The sequence below is a fragment of the Passer domesticus genome, chromosome 5, assembly GCF_036417665.1.
Source record: "Passer domesticus isolate bPasDom1 chromosome 5, bPasDom1.hap1, whole genome shotgun sequence".
Classification (NCBI taxonomy): domain Eukaryota; kingdom Metazoa; phylum Chordata; class Aves; order Passeriformes; family Passeridae; genus Passer; species Passer domesticus.
In genome coordinates, this window is record NC_087478.1 from 21,558,796 (window position 1) to 21,576,610 (window position 17,815).

The 17,815-nt window shown below is 38.7% G+C and overlaps 1 protein-coding gene across 3 annotated transcripts in view; it reads right to left on the bottom strand.

Annotated features, from left to right (window-relative positions):
• Positions 1-664: 664 nt before the first annotated feature.
• Positions 665-17,815, bottom strand: part of CPED1 (cadherin like and PC-esterase domain containing 1) — a 138,607-nt gene continuing 121,456 nt past the window's right edge. For all 3 annotated transcript variants that reach the window (XM_064422290.1, XM_064422292.1, XM_064422289.1), the window contains exons 19-23: positions 9,965-10,185; positions 9,602-9,703; positions 9,265-9,352; positions 7,296-7,442; positions 665-3,720 (exon numbers count right to left, since the gene is read on the bottom strand). In XM_064422290.1, coding sequence (XP_064278360.1) covers positions 3,493-3,720; positions 7,296-7,442; positions 9,265-9,352; positions 9,602-9,703; positions 9,965-10,185 — 786 coding nt within the window. In that variant the 3' untranslated portion in view covers positions 665-3,492. The remainder of the gene's footprint in view (positions 3,721-7,295; positions 7,443-9,264; positions 9,353-9,601; positions 9,704-9,964; positions 10,186-17,815) is intronic.

Sequence of the window (17,815 nt, forward strand, 5' to 3'; positions counted from 1 at the left end):
CTTGTACTTAACAGTGTGAAAGAGATTATTCCAGAGATTATAATTTTCAAATGAATACCAAGACTAAGTGTTGTATTTCTAGTCCATTCTTTCAGCTCCCTGAAATCTGGCAACTCTGATGACAGAGAGGACTTGCCAAGGCATTTCCCTACAAAAAGGGAAACAATTTTTATTCAAAAGTCAGTCAGTTATAAGATGGACTTGATCATGGTGGCCAGGTACCCTGCTCTAACCCAATTCACTGTTCGACAACTGTTCACCATCTATGGAGTTATATGAGAGGTGAGGAGTTGCAACTCACTGGACACTGGTAAATCGTGCTTCAGCTAAAGGCATGCAATAATAACTGAGACTACTACTCTGTATATCAGAGTATTTATTTTGCAACACAATTACATTCTTACTCTACCTTAGCTTTAAGTATGCTCTAGTTCTGCTCTAAGCTTTGCATGCTGCCGGGTAGATACTGAGCAGGAAACCCCACTTCTCAGAGTTCTTGTTCCCCAGCCTAAATATTTCAATCCTACCACTAATTCCAGGGCCATTCTTGTCTGTATTAGGAAGTGGAACTCAATCTGACAACTAGGTCCTTTGCTATTTTAATGGTAAGTAATGGGACTAAGTTAGACATATGGATTATAGGAACACTTCCATGTTTATTCAGGCAAAATGTCACAGCAGATATAATAATTCTAGAGTAAACTGTAGATAGCAACATGTGCTCTCACTGGAATTCAAACACAGTAATCCTTTTATTGTCTTAATCCATAAATTTTAATGCATATGAACAAGCAATCCTTGCATATGAATCTCAACTCTCATATTTCACATACATAGAGATACCAGATATATTTTAAAGTTAAATAACAAAAATGTAGCTTAATATCCTTTGTTTATTCCTAAGACTATGTGGATCATACATAGTGTTGGAAACAGCTTATTCAAAGAAATTGTTTAAATAAAGATCAATTTGCAAATTGTACCAATGACTTTGTACAGACATTAATGTACAGAGACATGTAAAAAATAGAAAACACACAGGAAAATGTACACTTAATACATTTGAAAAATAGCAAGATTTGGAAAACATTAAGACATCTGGGTGTACAGCACATGTAAACCATTTTGTGGTGAAACCAGAACTGATGAATTGCACATTCACCGATATCCACTACAGTATAACAAAGTCAGCTCTTTTCTTTTCATCACTAAGCTGATGCTTCAGAAATAGGTTTTAGCTAAAAAAACCCAAACCATAAAAGCCCAGTTAATGGCTTAAAAACATTTGTGTACAGAACAATAACAGTAACAGCATGTAGATTTAAATGAGCTACCAAAAACTCTATCAGAAGCAGAACTGCAATATACCTGTCATTGATCAACTTAATACCAAAGCCATCTGGCTGCATTTTACATCTACTAATATTAATGATGATATTCTATCCTTCATCTTTAAGGTCGTGCAGCTCTGGATTTCTACACCCAAGTGAATATATTACATTATTTACATACAATTATATTCTTTAGATAATCATATTGCTCAAAACCAAATGCTAATATTTTCAGTATTTATGCACAGCTCCTGACCCATCTTTCATGTAGATCTCCATGCCAGGGGAAACCTTACATTGAAATTTGGGAATATTTGCTGTAAGCAATCAGCAGCATATTATACAAAAACAGATATAATCACACCATTTCACTAATTTTGGCCTTATCTAAGTTGGGACCTTTTTCAATATAGTGAAAGGTGTCTTAAATTAGGTATGCCAGATCCTGTTTTGGAGGACACACTCTATCACCTAAGATACCAAAGTCCATATTGCATGACAATTTCCTATTATAACTTCTTATCTGAAGAAGCACAAATTCACAAAACTACAGCTGGGCACACAAACTGTGGATAGATACAGGTTCTTAGGCAAATACTAAATATCATGACATGAGTTCCTAACCCTACCTCTATATAGTGCAGCCCCCCCATGTGCTACTAAGGCAAATAAGATGATGAGTAAATCCTTGTATAATTATTCCCTGACATTGTTTGTGGCTTCCTTTCCCAAAGAAGAAGCTAGTGGAGGATTATATGTAAAATTGTGCCAGGGAAGCATGACACAGAACTCAGCAGATCCTTTGTAAGACTTGTTTCAGCCTGGTTAAAACACCCTTCTCCAATGCATGGTGTAGAGTGGTGCCTTGATTGCCTGCTGTGTGACCAGATGAATAAAAATCCATAACTGGATAATTTTTAGGGACAGCAGTCCTGTGGGTTGCCACTAACCTTTCACCCAGCTGCTAATCCTGGGCTGTGCACGGTTTCCCATCGGGTACCACAGCTGTGAATGAGTGGGCTGCCAGCACTGTGGGAGGGGACCAACACACAGCTTCTCCCTGGGGTGTCACCCACAGAAGGTCTGCAAACACTGGGGATGTAGCTGGGCTACAGCATGAAACTGCAGTTCAAAGAACGTCTGAACTGAAACTGGCTGTCCGTGCCAAGCAAGAGAGGCTGGCAGTATACTCTGCTGCCATCACATCACACACTTATGATTGATAAATTACCAGATCCTGAAAATCTTATGTGTGCTTGCAAGGGGGATTTTTGTTATGTTTGTGGTACTAGCTTCACACATTGGCAAGTATTTTATAAAAAATCATTAAAGAAATGGCACTTCTGTGCAGGAAGAACACTTGATTGGCTTACAGGCCAAGGTAGACACTGAAGCACTCATCTAAGTATTCTTCCTGCATATGGACACTGTCCTAAACTGGGACCATAAATAAATTAATGTCAACAAATTCACTATATTTACATGTTACATTGAGACAGTTTCAATCAGTATCAAGTACAGGTACTCTATCTCTCTTTTAGCTTCAGAACATGCAAAAAATAGAGTAGATATCTGTTCCATCTAAAATACAAAGGATAGATGTGTTTTCACTAAAAACACTAGAGTTCAAAACTCAGCATCACCAGGAAAATGCTAATAGACATTTTCAGATTCAATAAACCAAGTGTCTAAACAGAAAAAGTTTAATATGGAAGGGAAACCAGTCCACATAAAATAAAACTATTTCAAACGGAATGTAGTCAGTTTCTAAATACATTCAAATATTTCAGTGTCTCTATAAATAGAAAACTAGATAATGCTGAAGACCTAAACCAGCCCTTTCCAAATGTTCAAGTGAATATATAGGTCTCTTTTTGCTATCAATAATACACACATGCTTGAACTACAGCTGTTCTAGTCTTTGGCATCAGTTCAAGTAACTTCCCCTCTTCTCTCCTTTGCAACCCTCCATCTTCCACTTTCACACAATGGAGTCACCAGGGCATATCTTAATTTCATAAGGTTTTTGGGAAAATATCACATGTCCCAGACTCTCATTGTGTGTATGCAGTCAGTCAAGGAAGCATATCTTAATCCACCATGGTCCTTCAATTGTCACTCAGGCAGTGGCACTTAGTCTCGGTGCTACATCCAAGAGAGGTTATGTGCTGACAAACTCCCTCTTACTTGCACAGAGCCTGCTCAGAAGGATTTCAGAATAAACTTGATTTATTGGACCTCGGACATGATAGGGGGACTGAGAATTTGTTGCATAGTCCTGCAGTTGGGATGGTTTGCTTTGACTGCTGAAATATTTCCCCAGCGTATAGTGCCTCGATAACGTCATTGTTATGTGTGGCCTTTCTTCAGAGGGATTGGATTTCACCACCTGCAAAAGAAATGACATATGTGAGTGCTTTCTGCCTGCACCTAGAAAGACAGACACACAGCTGTGTGTGCAGAAATGCTGAGCCAGTTGTTCATGAAGCAGGTCCTGATACTCTTACTTTAAGGTGCAAGTTGCTCACAAACATTCATTTAATGGCCAACTTGTTATGTTGCAAACTAATTAAAGAGCAAGATCTTAATTTTTGCAATCTACATTCATAGGCCCGTTATACTCAGTCATTTGACTTTGTAATGCCTTTGTGTATTGGACTCTGTTGCCTTCATCAGAGACAGTTTACCTAAAACAAAACTCATGACTGCTCTAAATTGCAGAAATGTTTAAATCTTGGTCTGATACCAAGCACTTGAGGCACATATAACATGTCTCAGTTATGAGCCCTGCGAGAATGCCTCATTCTGACATCTTGATGCAAACCTGGTCCAGCCTCACACTGAGATGAAAACCCTCGTGTGTCGTGTTTCTTCAAGGAGGGAGTTATGGAGCAATTTAACATCCCTCTCCCCAGGACACCACACGGACAGAACCACAACATGATTCAGTAACTTAGTGTTGAAGAAAGCTTCACCTTGGCCCCTGAAATATGTATACAGCTCTGGGATTATCGTGTTCAACTTGTATGGAATAAAACTGTGCTCAGGGACTAACTAATGAGAAAGTGAAAGGTATGGCTGCCAGGAATTTAATGACTGGGGGGTGATCTCCAGTGAAATGCTGAAGGTCTTGTCTCAGTGAATACTCAGTCACTCATGAATAATCAAGCGGCTTTGAGAGAGACAGAACTTTAGAACCTTGCACATATGCAGCTCAGAGGACCTTAGCCCAGGCAGTGGCAAACCCAGAGAATGCAGAAAAGGTGGCCAACTTATTTTTAAAATAGTATATGTGTGATGACTTAATAGCTCTGACGCCTATCACTTATCCTGCTGTATCAATCACAACAGACACTTGAAAGTGCAGAATTCATTTACTAATACATATATTTATGCAGAAGCATCTTATCGTTAAAAAAGATAATGTATATTTACTGTCACTGAACAATCAGAATCAACACTCATATGTGGTGAAGCTCATAATAAATGAAATAAATCATACAAAATTAGTTGTGAGTGAAGAAATAACATGTGCAAAGGCTTGAAAGACTGAGCAGAAAGACTTTGAGGGAGCTGGCAGAACTGAAAACAGACCAGGAATTATCCATGTAGAAAATTAATATATCCTCTGATCAATTTCATACAGCTAAGCCAAGGACTATTATTTATTTTCATGCAATTACTGTAGGTCCATTTTTCTAAATTAGTGCCTTAGATCTTACAATTATCTCAAAATGATGCCACCTTGAACCAATCACCCAAACTGCATTCCTGTTAGGCATAATCTCCCAGGAATGCAACCTAATGTTCAACCAGCCACCGGCAGCCAGCCACCTATTAAGATACAAAAATCCCAAGGTTGCTAATTTCTTTGTAGTGATTATTATTTCACTGCCATTAAAATAGGAAATCATTCTGAATTTAAAAATAGCTTCTGTAATATTTGTACAGTGCTGACCAATGTCCATAAGCATTTTCAAAGAATGAGGTAGATAAAAAAATCCACTTCTCATGTGCGCATAGAACTAGAATTATGTTGGACAGTAAATGCCAGGGTTATGCAAGATATTTTGTCCCAGCTCAGTATAATCCCTTTGAAAATCCAGATCCCTTAGAAGTCTGAGCAAAGATTGCAGAGTCTACAGAGATGGAGATCTCTGTGCTATCAGGGTCACCTGAGACCCTCTGAAATGGGTTGGTGGGAACTCAATTGTTTAGGCCACTCAGAGGAAACAGCTTTCTCTTCAGCCACTTAGTCGGAGCTAAATGAGAACTCATGAAGGCATTTCAGTTCTTGTTTTCTGACTGCACAGAATGGACAGTCCTCCATTCCTGCACAACCATGCTTCAGCTCAGATGTCATCTACACAGGGGTGCCATCTTCTGATACTTCAGGAGTGTCAGTTTTTAAGAGAAAGAAAGTGAAAGTACAAAGCATGAGATTTAATCTATCTCATCTGGTTTCAGAAAACATGGAAAGTGCTGGGGTTTCACACAGTGTTCTTGGCTCTGTTCTCGGGGGAAAAATGCCATTTTCTTGGTGCAAACTGCTTCAGCACCTAATGAAACTCCACTTGCCAGGATGCAGAAATAAGCTGATGACAAAACTATTAAAACTAATGAAGTATCAAAAGAACTAAGGACTTTATTTTTGCTTTCCTCAAGGATCAAGTCTGTTTTTGGTGTATGATGGATTCTACTGAGCATATGGCTCTTTCAGGAACAATGACCTCTCAAGTCTCATTAATAACAGCTCTGTGAGCCAAAATCTCTCCTGATCCTCCCCAGAACCACATACTCTGTTGAGATTCCTTTAGCAGAGAAGCAAGACCAAATCTGCACATGAGCTCATACAAAATGATGGAGCAGTACATGAAAAATGCTGATGACTGATCACGCCCTGCTGTTTTCTCCACTGAGTTCCATACAAAGCATTTGAAATATTTAATTTTGAAGCTCTCTGTTTCACTACAAGATCTGTAGAAATGGCAAACATCAGCAATGATCCACAAAAACATCAGCATCTGTGCTCTAGATAAAAAAGGGTCAGTACAACTTTCTGGGTAAAAAGGAGGGAAGCATTTGCTCCATGGGGCTATTTATCAACCACATAAATAGCTACTCTGTGACTTACTCCCTATTTCCAGCTTCATTTGGACTGAGCTATGTTTGTGCCTCTCAATTATTGAGCAGAGTGGATTAGAGGGCTGGTTAACTAACCACACCTGCTGATGCTGGCCCCAAAGCAGGATAGAGGCCATGGCACTGGCCTGAAAACCTGTGAGCTGCCGTGAATCCTGAGGTGGAAATCAGCTGTGTGGTTGATGAGTGGCACATGAGCTCACGTGAGTCTGATAACACTCCCAAAAATTCTGTAGATTTCAATCAAGAAAGCAGGACTACTGGCGTGAGGGAGAACAAGCAATCTACACTTCTGTTTGTGCAGTGGACCACTGTAACTATTCCAGATTATTTTTTTCTGACATAGGAAAAGAGATATATAGCAGTAAGATTGGTTATTCAATTTTAAGCTCCATTTTAATTGTACTTATGGTTTGAAGTGAGTGTGCTGAGCTGCTCAGTTAGGAATGCATCAGTCAAAAACCCATGAGACTGAGTAAAAAAGATAAACTGAGTCCATGCAGAAGCAGCAGAGATATATGACACATAAGAAATATTACAAGAACCTGGAAACTGTGCAACATCCTTGTATATGAGTTACCTTTGCAGAAGGGTATGTTCATTTTTATTTCACCACTCCAGCAGTTCAACATGTCCTTGGGTGGCCTTGCACTGGGAGCAGTGATGGACAAGTGCCACCATGCAAACTGCTTTCCCCATGATTTGTATTCAGGCCTAACTTTGAGTGACAGACGCTGCCCTCACCATGTACCTTCTTGTTCCTAAGATCTGACAATTAAAATATCTTAAATACCTGGGAACGTTATAAGCGTAAACTATTACCTCATGGAAATGGCAGCCACACTTCCCTTGCAGGAATTCTTTGTAACGTCCCATGGTGATGACAAAGGTGTCAACCACTTCATAGCCCAAATTTTTTGCTGTATCCAGAATAATCAGGTTTTCATTCCACAGGTTTTGTACTTCTGCCTGCATTCCAGATAAAACATTGCAATGTCTTTTCAGAAAGACTGTTTAAAGGTTATTGTGTCATGGCAAAAAATAGCAAAACTGCATTTTGAATAAGCATATATACAATTATACTACAGACATGAATTACTCTCAAAAAAAAGCTACTACTCCAAGACTCATGTAGGGTTTTTTTCAGAAACTATAATTACTTTTCAGTAGATGTGCAGCTTCATTTATAGGAAGATTTCATGACTGTTTAAAATATAATTCTTGAGTGATGGTTTTTAAAATGTACTTCACTAATATGAGGTGTAATTCAGAAAAATAATTCCAATTATAAAGTTTGTCTGTAACAAATGGTGAAAATGCTCCTTTAAAGAAAAATTCAGCTTCAAATCAAATTCATTGAGGCAGTTGCTTTAAAGGGACTATAGGGCCATAGGTATCTTAAATATGGTTATACTGAAGAACAGATTATAATTTCTGAATATACTTCCGGAAGACCAAGAATAGAAAAAAAAGTTAGCCATACAATTGGCAAGGCAGTGGATTCAGCACGGCAGACAAAAGGCCTTTGAGAGTAGCTGGGGTAATCCTGAAGCCCAGAGCATACAAACCACATGGGTAATTTGGCATATGATTCCAATATTGAAGGGAAAAGAATGTTGGTTATGCACTGTAGCTGATTTCTGGAGTTTTGTAAATTTAATGAAGAAGAAAAAGAAAAATTCTTAGGAATCCTTTAATACTCTATCCTTGCCTCACACCCTGGACTGAAGTTCTTCATCCTAGGATTGAATTTTGCTGGAATGATAAGGAGCTATGAAAATGTTTCTTCATGATGATGACAATAATTTCCTTACTTTATTCTATTTAGGTCCTCCAGATGAGTTAAGAAAATTGTTTGAATCAATAAGAAGACATTCAGTAGAGATGAGGCAGATAGGCAGTACTAACTTAGACAGAAAGAATGGGCAAAATCAGGCAGGGGGGCAGCCTCTGCAGCAAAGAGAAGGGTGAGAGTAGCAGGAAGTCACACGCTGAACACAGCAGTGTGTTATGGTTGCTAGTCCCCAGGGCTCAAGGAGAGCTGTAATCTGTGAAAGGCAGTAATTTTCTCTTTTCAACACCTGGGAATAGCTGGAGCATGACGCACAGCACTGGTAGGCATCATTTACTCCGTTCTGCCTTCCAGTGCTTCTCATCCACGCATTTTGTGTGTGTTCAATAGAGAATCACTGTCCACGTTGTAAATAAAAATAGTGAATTGAGTGAGCTGCACAGTGCATTGAAATGAGCATATTTGTTACTCTGAGAGTCTTGGATATGTTTTAAACCGACTGTAACATCTCATTAACATGTAAATAACAGGCTGGATTCACTGGTACATTCCAGCTGCTCTGTAATGTTCTGGCTTCAGAGGTAGGTTAAGATAGATTTACTGAGTTGTGCAAGCCAGACAAGGGAATAGGATCCAGCAGTAACCATGGAGGAAGCCTGGGGAGGGCCTGTGTGCAATGTAGTATGAGGAACAATCTGCTTATCCCCAGAATGAGCTTTCAATTTTGGCAGCAGGATTCATATTGGAGCTTCTTCTGGTTCTTGGGACAGCTGACTAAGCATGGCATCTCAAATGGCTCCCTGATTGCAGCAGAATCCGTGAAATAAGGAAATTGGTTTGAATCCCTATCAAGCAGCATGAGCAAATACAAACATTAATCTTCCTTTGATCCACTTAAAATGTGCTCAGCAGACATAGCATATTTTGACCAGACAGCAAAATTAATGATGAAATGACAAGTCTTCCATGAAAATGCACTCAAAATGTACTGCAGCTTACCTGTGACAGAGAATGGATTCCATCCACTGGAAGGTGAAAGCCCATCCCTATGGATTTGACAATTACCAGGATATTTGATAGATTTTCCCTGTTTTGCAAATTAAAAAAACAAAACAAAACAAAACAAAACAAAACAAAACAAAAAAAAAACAAACCAAGGACATACGTTTTACTTAAAAGATACATCAAAAGGCAATGTATATTTTATATTTTTTCAAAGTCACTTAAATACACGCCTATGAAAAACAAATGAAAAGTTTGCATTTACAATTTTTTTTGTTGTTTGTCATAATTTACCATATCAAAAATTGGAATAACACCAAATGCATAGCATTACCTGTTCAACACCTTTTGGATAATTTGCAGGTGATTGGAATTAAGCCACTGAACACCACCTACAATTAATACAGTCTGGTCTGTGTTCTCCAGGGGACGTGATCTGAAACCCAGAAAAGAAAAATATCACATGTTGCTTTAAACAGATGGCAAACATTTTAACTACATTGCTTTGCATTTCACTGAACTGTATCTGGCACCCTGATCAGAGGCCTGATGTAATTTTCAGCTATTTTTTAACCACACAATATGATCTGTGCACCTTATGTTTTATCGTTTACTGACTTTAATTGTAAAACGTGTTAAACACATTTGTGAATAGAACAATAATGCAAACAAGGGAGACACAGAGCTTGTGCAGTACCTCTGCAGCAGCTGTTCCAGTGCTTTTTCAAAAGTCGGTCTCTGGTTTGCATTCATCCAGAACTGGGGGTAGTAGGAGTAACTGATAAATGTTTTCCCCTCATTGATATTGTGATAACATTTAACATCATGAGTCTTCTGCCATTCCTGAAGAGTCTTATTCACTCTTTCAATTAGATAATACATCATCCCTCTGTTAGTTGAGTCACCTATAAAAAGAATCTTCAGATGGAGAAGGTATTATTTAGAAGTTGTTCAATCCAGAAACCAGAAGCTAAGAAAAGAATACAGCTAGTTGGGAGGTTTTTAAATGCTTCTCATAATGTTCCAGAAATATCTTTATGACCAGCCAGTACCCTAGCATCTTAATATTAAATTTGGGCTTTAGCAAAATCTGTGTGATTTGATTAATAAAAAGCTGAATTATGTATATTAAATACAAAAAGTACAGGTTATAGATGGTTATAGCTGCAAAATTAGCCCTGCATCTTTCATCCTTGGTGATAATTTCTTTTGCTTAAGTTTATATTTACTTCTAATTGCAAGCACACAATTGCGCTCATGATTGCTTGCAGCATCCTGATTTTTTTTCCTACAGTTTTTCATGTGGTTTGCTCCTGCACAGAGTATTGGTCTTCTATAAATGGCATTCATTAGAATTTGCACCAAACTAGCACACACACACCCCCACACTCCATGAAGGATGCAGCTAGCTCCTGCCTTATTTGTAGAGAGATGGTATTTCTGCAGGTTCAAAGGGGAAAGAAAAGGGGGTTATGTGGGTGGAGGATAATCTGAATAGAGTCCTGTCATGTGTGATGTGACCACCAGAAAGCATCATGGCCTGAAGGGAGTTAGAAATCCTGCCAGGATGACAGATGTATGTTAAGTATAGCAGTCTCTGCTCAGATACCCTGAACTTGCAAATGAATAAAGTCAAATTTGGGTTTGCTCCCACTCATTCTGTAGATTCCTCTGAAAAAACAAACATATTTGTATGGCGAGACCACAGATCCTAAAATGTTGTGTGAAATTTTTTTAATGCTATTACCCTATTTTGAGTGGATAGGGCTAGCATTTCCTTCTGATGAAGCAGGTAATAGAAGACAAGTCCAAAGAGTAGGAGAACCCAGGTTCACTGTGGTTTGCCAATGAAACTGTGTGCAGAATCAATCACCCCAATCAGCTCAGCCAGAAATCCACAATGAGGAGGGAACATGTGAAACTGGGATTAAGAAGCCCCACAGAACCATCACACAGTAACAGCCCTGTTCTCTGCACAGAAGTATTCAGCTCCTCCTACCTCCTCTGGCACTCAGATAGTAGGCATCCTGCAAAGTTGGGATTTTGTTGTTTAATTTCTTAATTTGATGTGGAAATTGATATTTTACTACTTCCACCTAGAATATCTGATTATGCAAATAAAATTCAGACTGCACAAGATGTCATGTCTAAGGATATATTTCCAAAGTTTTATTTAGAGATTTTATGTGCTGCAGGCATTTGGGACTATACTCATCTAGCACATCTATCTATCTATCTATTCCCTTCAAGAATGTCACAGTTTTGAAAACTGATTCCACTTCCCACTATTAACCTATTGTGATTAAAAATAAGGAACAACAGTGTACCAATGATTCTTCCCTGAAAAGAAGAAATTTGAGATGAGCCTACCCTCATCTGATATTAGGGGCAAGAACAGGCAGGACAATATCTTCAACTTCCCATGCCTTGCCCATTGTGGGATGCAGAGAAGCCCTTGATAGATTATGTGTGGTAAGAAACAGATTAAAACTAGCACTGAGCTCATAGAGGCTCTTCTAACTTCTGTCCTGGACCTCTCAAAGCCTCTTCATAGGGGAAATTCTTAAACAGCTGCTGTTCATGTTTGTATTGCATAAGCATTTCTCTCACACGCAAGGGGATTTCCAGCTTTTCACACCGTGTCAGAAGAAATCTCTTTAAATCAAGCATAACATGACTCACAGAAGTCAAGGATCCTTAGATCCACGGAAGGACTGGTTGGATATTCTCTCTTTCCCTCTCTGACAGACACACACACACATAAAATTATTTACAATTAGGAAGACAGTCCATGCTTAAAATATGTCCTAATTCTAATGTAGATTAACTTGAGGTTTTAAGCAACAATTCTTTTAGGTTGCAAAACCTCTTGATTCTCCGGCCTGTCTATATCCATGACAATTTAATCTCCATTTCATAAGCCTATCACTGTAGTATCTTGATGCATATCTGTTTAAACAGCAGTTCTCAGATATCTGCAGGCAAGGACATAATGAGCTTGTAATGTGGGTGAGAACACTTCTGTAAAAACCCAACACATCATTAGCAGAATAACAAACCGGCCCTACCAAGTTACACGCATACAGCAGTTGGTAGAACATACAAAACCTCTTCTAGTATCATATGACACCATGTTGTTATCACAGCACATGGGAATTGCAAAGAAGCATATTCAGCTATTAATTACACAAAATAGAGGGGACATTTTTATCTCATTCTAGTGTGACTAGAATTCTCATCATTGTTTTCTCCTAACTATATTTGATCTAATCTCACCTACTACTAAAATAGCAGGACAACTTCCATGGGAAAAAAAAAGAAGAACCATGGCTAGTGTCAATGAACAGGATGCACAGATGTCTTTTTTGTCAACATTGTGCATTCACTAGCAGATGAGGTGTGAAGAGTCATGCCAAACATTTCCTAAGTCTCAAACACTGCAGAGCATCAAAGCATTTTTTTAATGTCAAAATTAGAGCAAAACACATACACACATCCCAATCCACACTATTACATGATTTAGCATTTTAGGGCTTTGCAATTTTCCTATACCTACCTACTTAGGTACAAACAATGGACCCATTAATTAATTTTCAGGTCTGCCCCGGGTACCTTTCTGGCCAGGTCTGGAGATGGAAGGCCACTATGTGCAGTCATTTAGTAAACCCCTACCGGAAGAAACAAGTTAGTTGTGATCATGTCTTAAAGTGGCAGCTCTAGTCTGGAAATACTGTGATGCTGGGCACCATATTAAAATATCAGGTGGGCTGTAGCACATTGCTATTGTTGTTGTCCTGATGCTCTGAGAATGTGAAATAGGTGGCAGGAGTCAGAGCAGATTCCTTTAGAGCAATTAGTGTAACTGCAACTGTTAAGGCCCTGACATACTTCTTCAAATACCATCACAAGACTGATGAGACTGCACTCATCCTATTTCCAAATCAGGAATAAGAAAGACAGCAATATCCACTAGGGAAATTAACCTAGACTTTTAGAAACAGGTCTGCTAAGAGAATAGACAAGGCTGCAAGTGGGAAAGAAAAAAATGAGCCCAAGTGGACTTGTAGTTGTACACAAAGACAAATCAAAAGGAGAGGTCATCCTTAAAGATGCCAGTCAATTACAGTAACCAGATTAGCTTACAGTCATGAAGCCTTTGATTGTTCAAGTAGGTATGAGCCACATCAGGACTGTATCGCTGGCATCAGGCAAATTTGTTTAACTCTGTCTCCTACAATGAAACCACAGTTTTGAAATGTGTGAAAACTAGGAGTGCAGTATGTGAAACCTATGTTCCCTGCCCTCTAGCTCTGAGATAGAGCTCTAATGTCTGCAGTCATCCTCTGGAGACGTGTGCTGGGATTTTGAAGGGAATGCTCTCTCATAAGTCTAAAGAAGATCTCAGATAGAAAGACAGGTGTGGATTTCTTGTAATTGGATGCACCCTGGGCTGATGTATGCTTAGCACATCACCAGCACATCTGCATACCCACTGCATCCATTCATTAAGATTTGGTCTTTATCCAACCATCTGCTTCCAGCCATTGGTTCAGCCATGATGTGAGATATGTAAATCCTGGAAAAAAACACAAATTCTTTTTCTTCTTCTCCTCAAAAGAAAAAAAAAATCAAAGTGGGCAAAGAGGAAATCTGTAGGTTATCCTACCCTCTTTTCAAACTGCCCTTGTGCAGAGCTGGCCAAATACATTTTGTTATGGTATGCAGGCCATCAGAAAGCATCTTTCAAAGTCCACCTTTTGCTAGTCAGATTCATTTTTAGCAGATGCTTGGATGACTTAAAGACTAAAATAAGTGGTGTTTAGCCTGAGGAAGAAAACCTATGTCCTTCAGCTAACCCAAGAGTTCTGATGAATTAAAATAATCTCTCAATGTAATTCAACATATGGTAACTAAAACCACATTTATTTCTATACAGCTAGATTAACTCATTTTAGTTACATATGCCATGTAGTATTCAATATGTTTTGAACAAAAGGCTCAGGGATGATTCTGTATTTATTTCTATTACAATAATGAGGAACGTGATGGCTTAGGTGTGTAGAGTAAGCCATATCTCTCTTTTTTCACAAGTCTGGCACAAGACTTAGGTACTGTTCAAGTTGATGGGGCAGTTGTCTGCAGGATGACTAAATGATCAAACATAAGGTTATAATTTTACCAGACAAAGAACAACACTTCCACACAGACAGATGTTTTCACTGTCTTCTGTTGCAAATATTTTGTGTGAAAAATTCCATTATAGCTTAAAGGCTTTGAAAGATTGTGTAAGCATAGTGGAATTCACTTCTCAACCAGACCTATCATTAAAAATTAACCACACTCGGGAAATTTAAACACCTGTAAGTTCAAAATACTACTTAACTCTAAAATATTATTAAGAAATCATAAGTTAAAATTCCTGTTTGAACAGCTGAATTTTAAGTACTTCAGCAAATATTGCCTTTTCATATTTCCTGTTCTTAATTACACATGACTCAGTGGTATTTTATTATAAGACTAAACTCTGGTTAGTATTTCCCAATGATAAGCAAAATATATATCCCTCCTGCTATTGAGACCAACTTTCTATATACTGCTAATTGGATAAATAATAACCTGTTAGAACCCATTTTTAAAAGTACAAAATCAATCTTGTACAAAAATCAAAGCATTATCTTAATACATTTGTATATGTCTTACAATAAAAAGTCATTAATCACAGTTGCAGAGAATGTTGTTGAGCCAACATAATACAGATATAATATTTTATTATGATGTATAATATTTTACTATGATGAACAATTTATTTGATTCAATTAGGACATGTATACATATATTCCCTAAGAATGAGACAGTCAGCATCTCAGTACCCTTAAAGTGGAAGAGGAAAAAGACTACTGATATTTAAAATGGACTGAAAGAAAATCTACCCAGGCAGAACAACCTTAACCCCAGCACTTCAACATTTTCCTGTTTACTATGTATGAAATACAAACATATGACTGACTATTCTTGCTAACACATCATAAAGCAAAAAAAAGGCTTCATAAAACTGTTTCTGTGCATGTACATGTTTTCCCATGTCTCCATCAGCTTGAATGTTATTGTTTCACTGCAGGTGGTCTTATGTTTTTATGAAACCAAGTGTCCTAGTTTTGGGTGGGACAGAATTAGTTTTCTTCCCTGTATCTGGTACAGTGCTGTGGTTTGGATTCAGGATAAGAATAATGTTGGTAACACACTGACTTTTCAGCTTCTCATTCTTCCCTGTCAGAGAGGAGGATGGCACAGGAAGCTGGGAGCAGCCAGGACAGCTGACTCCAACTGGCCAAAGGGATATTTCAAACCATGTTGCATCATGCTAAGCCTTAAAACTGGGGGGAATTGAGAGGGGGGCAGCAGCTGTGCTCTGGGATGGGATGGGCATCAGTCAGTGGGTGTTGAGAAGTTGCACTGTGCATTACTTTGTGTATTTATCATTATATTATTATTATTACTATTAATATTTTCCCTTGCTCTTTCATTCTACTAAAGCTGTCTTTTTCTGAACCCACAAGATTCATCTGTTTTCTGATTGTCTCCCTTATCCCTGTGGACAAGTGAGTGAATGGCTATGTGAGGTTAAGCTGCCTGCCAGGTTAAACCAAAAAACACAGAAACAACTTACTTCAAACAGTTTTTTATGCACACAGTCTAAACTAGCAGTTAATGATGATTTGAAATCAACTGGAACTCATAGCCAGGGAAATGTGTTTCAGTTACAGAGAAAGATTATAAAGCTCAGATGACCTTTGGAAAACAAATCAATTTTAATATAAGAAATAAAAGTGGCCTGGAGTTAGAAAAGAAAATAGCAAGCATTTTTGAAGGCTTAATTATGTTGCAGGTAGGAAAGAGGTGCTCTGTTTGGGTGACCATAAATATATTTCAGAAACATAGACAAATGAATACAAGAAAATAGTGATAAAGAGATATCTGTTGCCTTTTACCATTTTCTATGAAACACGAGAAAAATAGAAAGGTTGCACTTAAAGACACATTTGATCTTCCATATGCTGTATTTCAGTCAAAAAGAGTCTACATCTTTCACTCTACATCTTAATTCATCACTTGCTGAAGTGAACACAAGTTAGGAACACAGCATAGCACTGGTTAATTGTTGTATGTTTCCCTTCACATTCATTAAAAATAGAAATATAAGTAGGCTTTTTTTCATCTTTTATTTTTCCCTTATAAAGCTAATAGAGAAGCACATGGAAACAGCCTCCAAACAACAATCTGACAATGGTATAGAGATTAACACCTCCTATTTAAATTTAAAAATGTAATCACAGACTTATGTTTATGTTTTAGAATGATCATAGAATCACAGAATGGTTTTGGTTTGGAAGGAACCTTACAGATCATCTAGTTCCAACCTCCTGATATGTGCAGGGAACCTTCCAGTAGTCCAGGTTGCTCAGAACCCTCTCCATCCTGGATCTAAGTATGGCAAGTTCACAGCTTCTCTGGGTAATCTCTGCCAGAGCCTCACAATCCTTAGAGTAAAGGATTTCTTCTTGATATCTAAACCTACCCTCCTTCAGCTCAAGGCCATTCCCCCTTGTCCTATCACCACACGCCCTTGTAAAAAAGTATCTCTCCATCTCTCTACAAGATTCCTTTCAAATACTGTAAGGCTGCTCTAAAGTCTCTCCAGAGCCTTCTGTCTTCCAGACTAAACAGCCCCAACTCTCAGAGCTGTTTTCATAGGAGAGGTGCCCCAGCCCAGTGATCCACTCAACGGGGCCTCCTCTGGACTCATCCCAACAGTTAGCATCTTTCTTTTGCTGAGGACCCCAGAACTAGACACAGGACTCCAGGCAGGGTCTCTGCAGAGCAGAGGGAGAAAATCACTTCCTTCAGCCTGCTGCCCACACTGCTTCTGATGCAGCCCAGGGCATGGCTGGCTTTCTGTGCTGTGAGTGCACACTACCGCGTCATGTTGATTTTTTTGTCCATAAACACCCTCAAGTCTTCTCACCAGGGCTGCTTTCAGTCCATTCTCTGCCCAGCCTGTATTTGTGATTGGAATTGCCCTGACACAGGTGCAGGACCTTGCACTTGGCCTTGCAGAACTTCATGAGGTTCACAGAGGCCCACCTCTCAAGCCTGTCAAGGTCCCTCTGGATGGCATCCCTTCTTTTCAGCAAGTCAACTGTACCACACAGCTGGTGCTATCACCTAACTTGCTGAGGCTGCACTCAATTCCTCTGTCCATGCCAACAGCAAAGATATCCTGTGTAAGGGATTTTTAACTCCAGAGACCAAAGCTACACAAGCTCCATATACAAAATCCCTGAATAAAGAGGCACATGGGTTAGTTGAGCCCATTTTGAGTGGACACATGAATGAATTCTGTTGTTCTTAGCTAGCTTCAACAAACAATGTAAATCAAACAGCATTCCAGATCACCTCAGTGTCCTCACTTGGGTTAATGACTTTTGCCCTTTCATTTGGCACTCATGCTTTTTTTTTGACATCTGCTTTTGTTTCCAGCATTGAAACC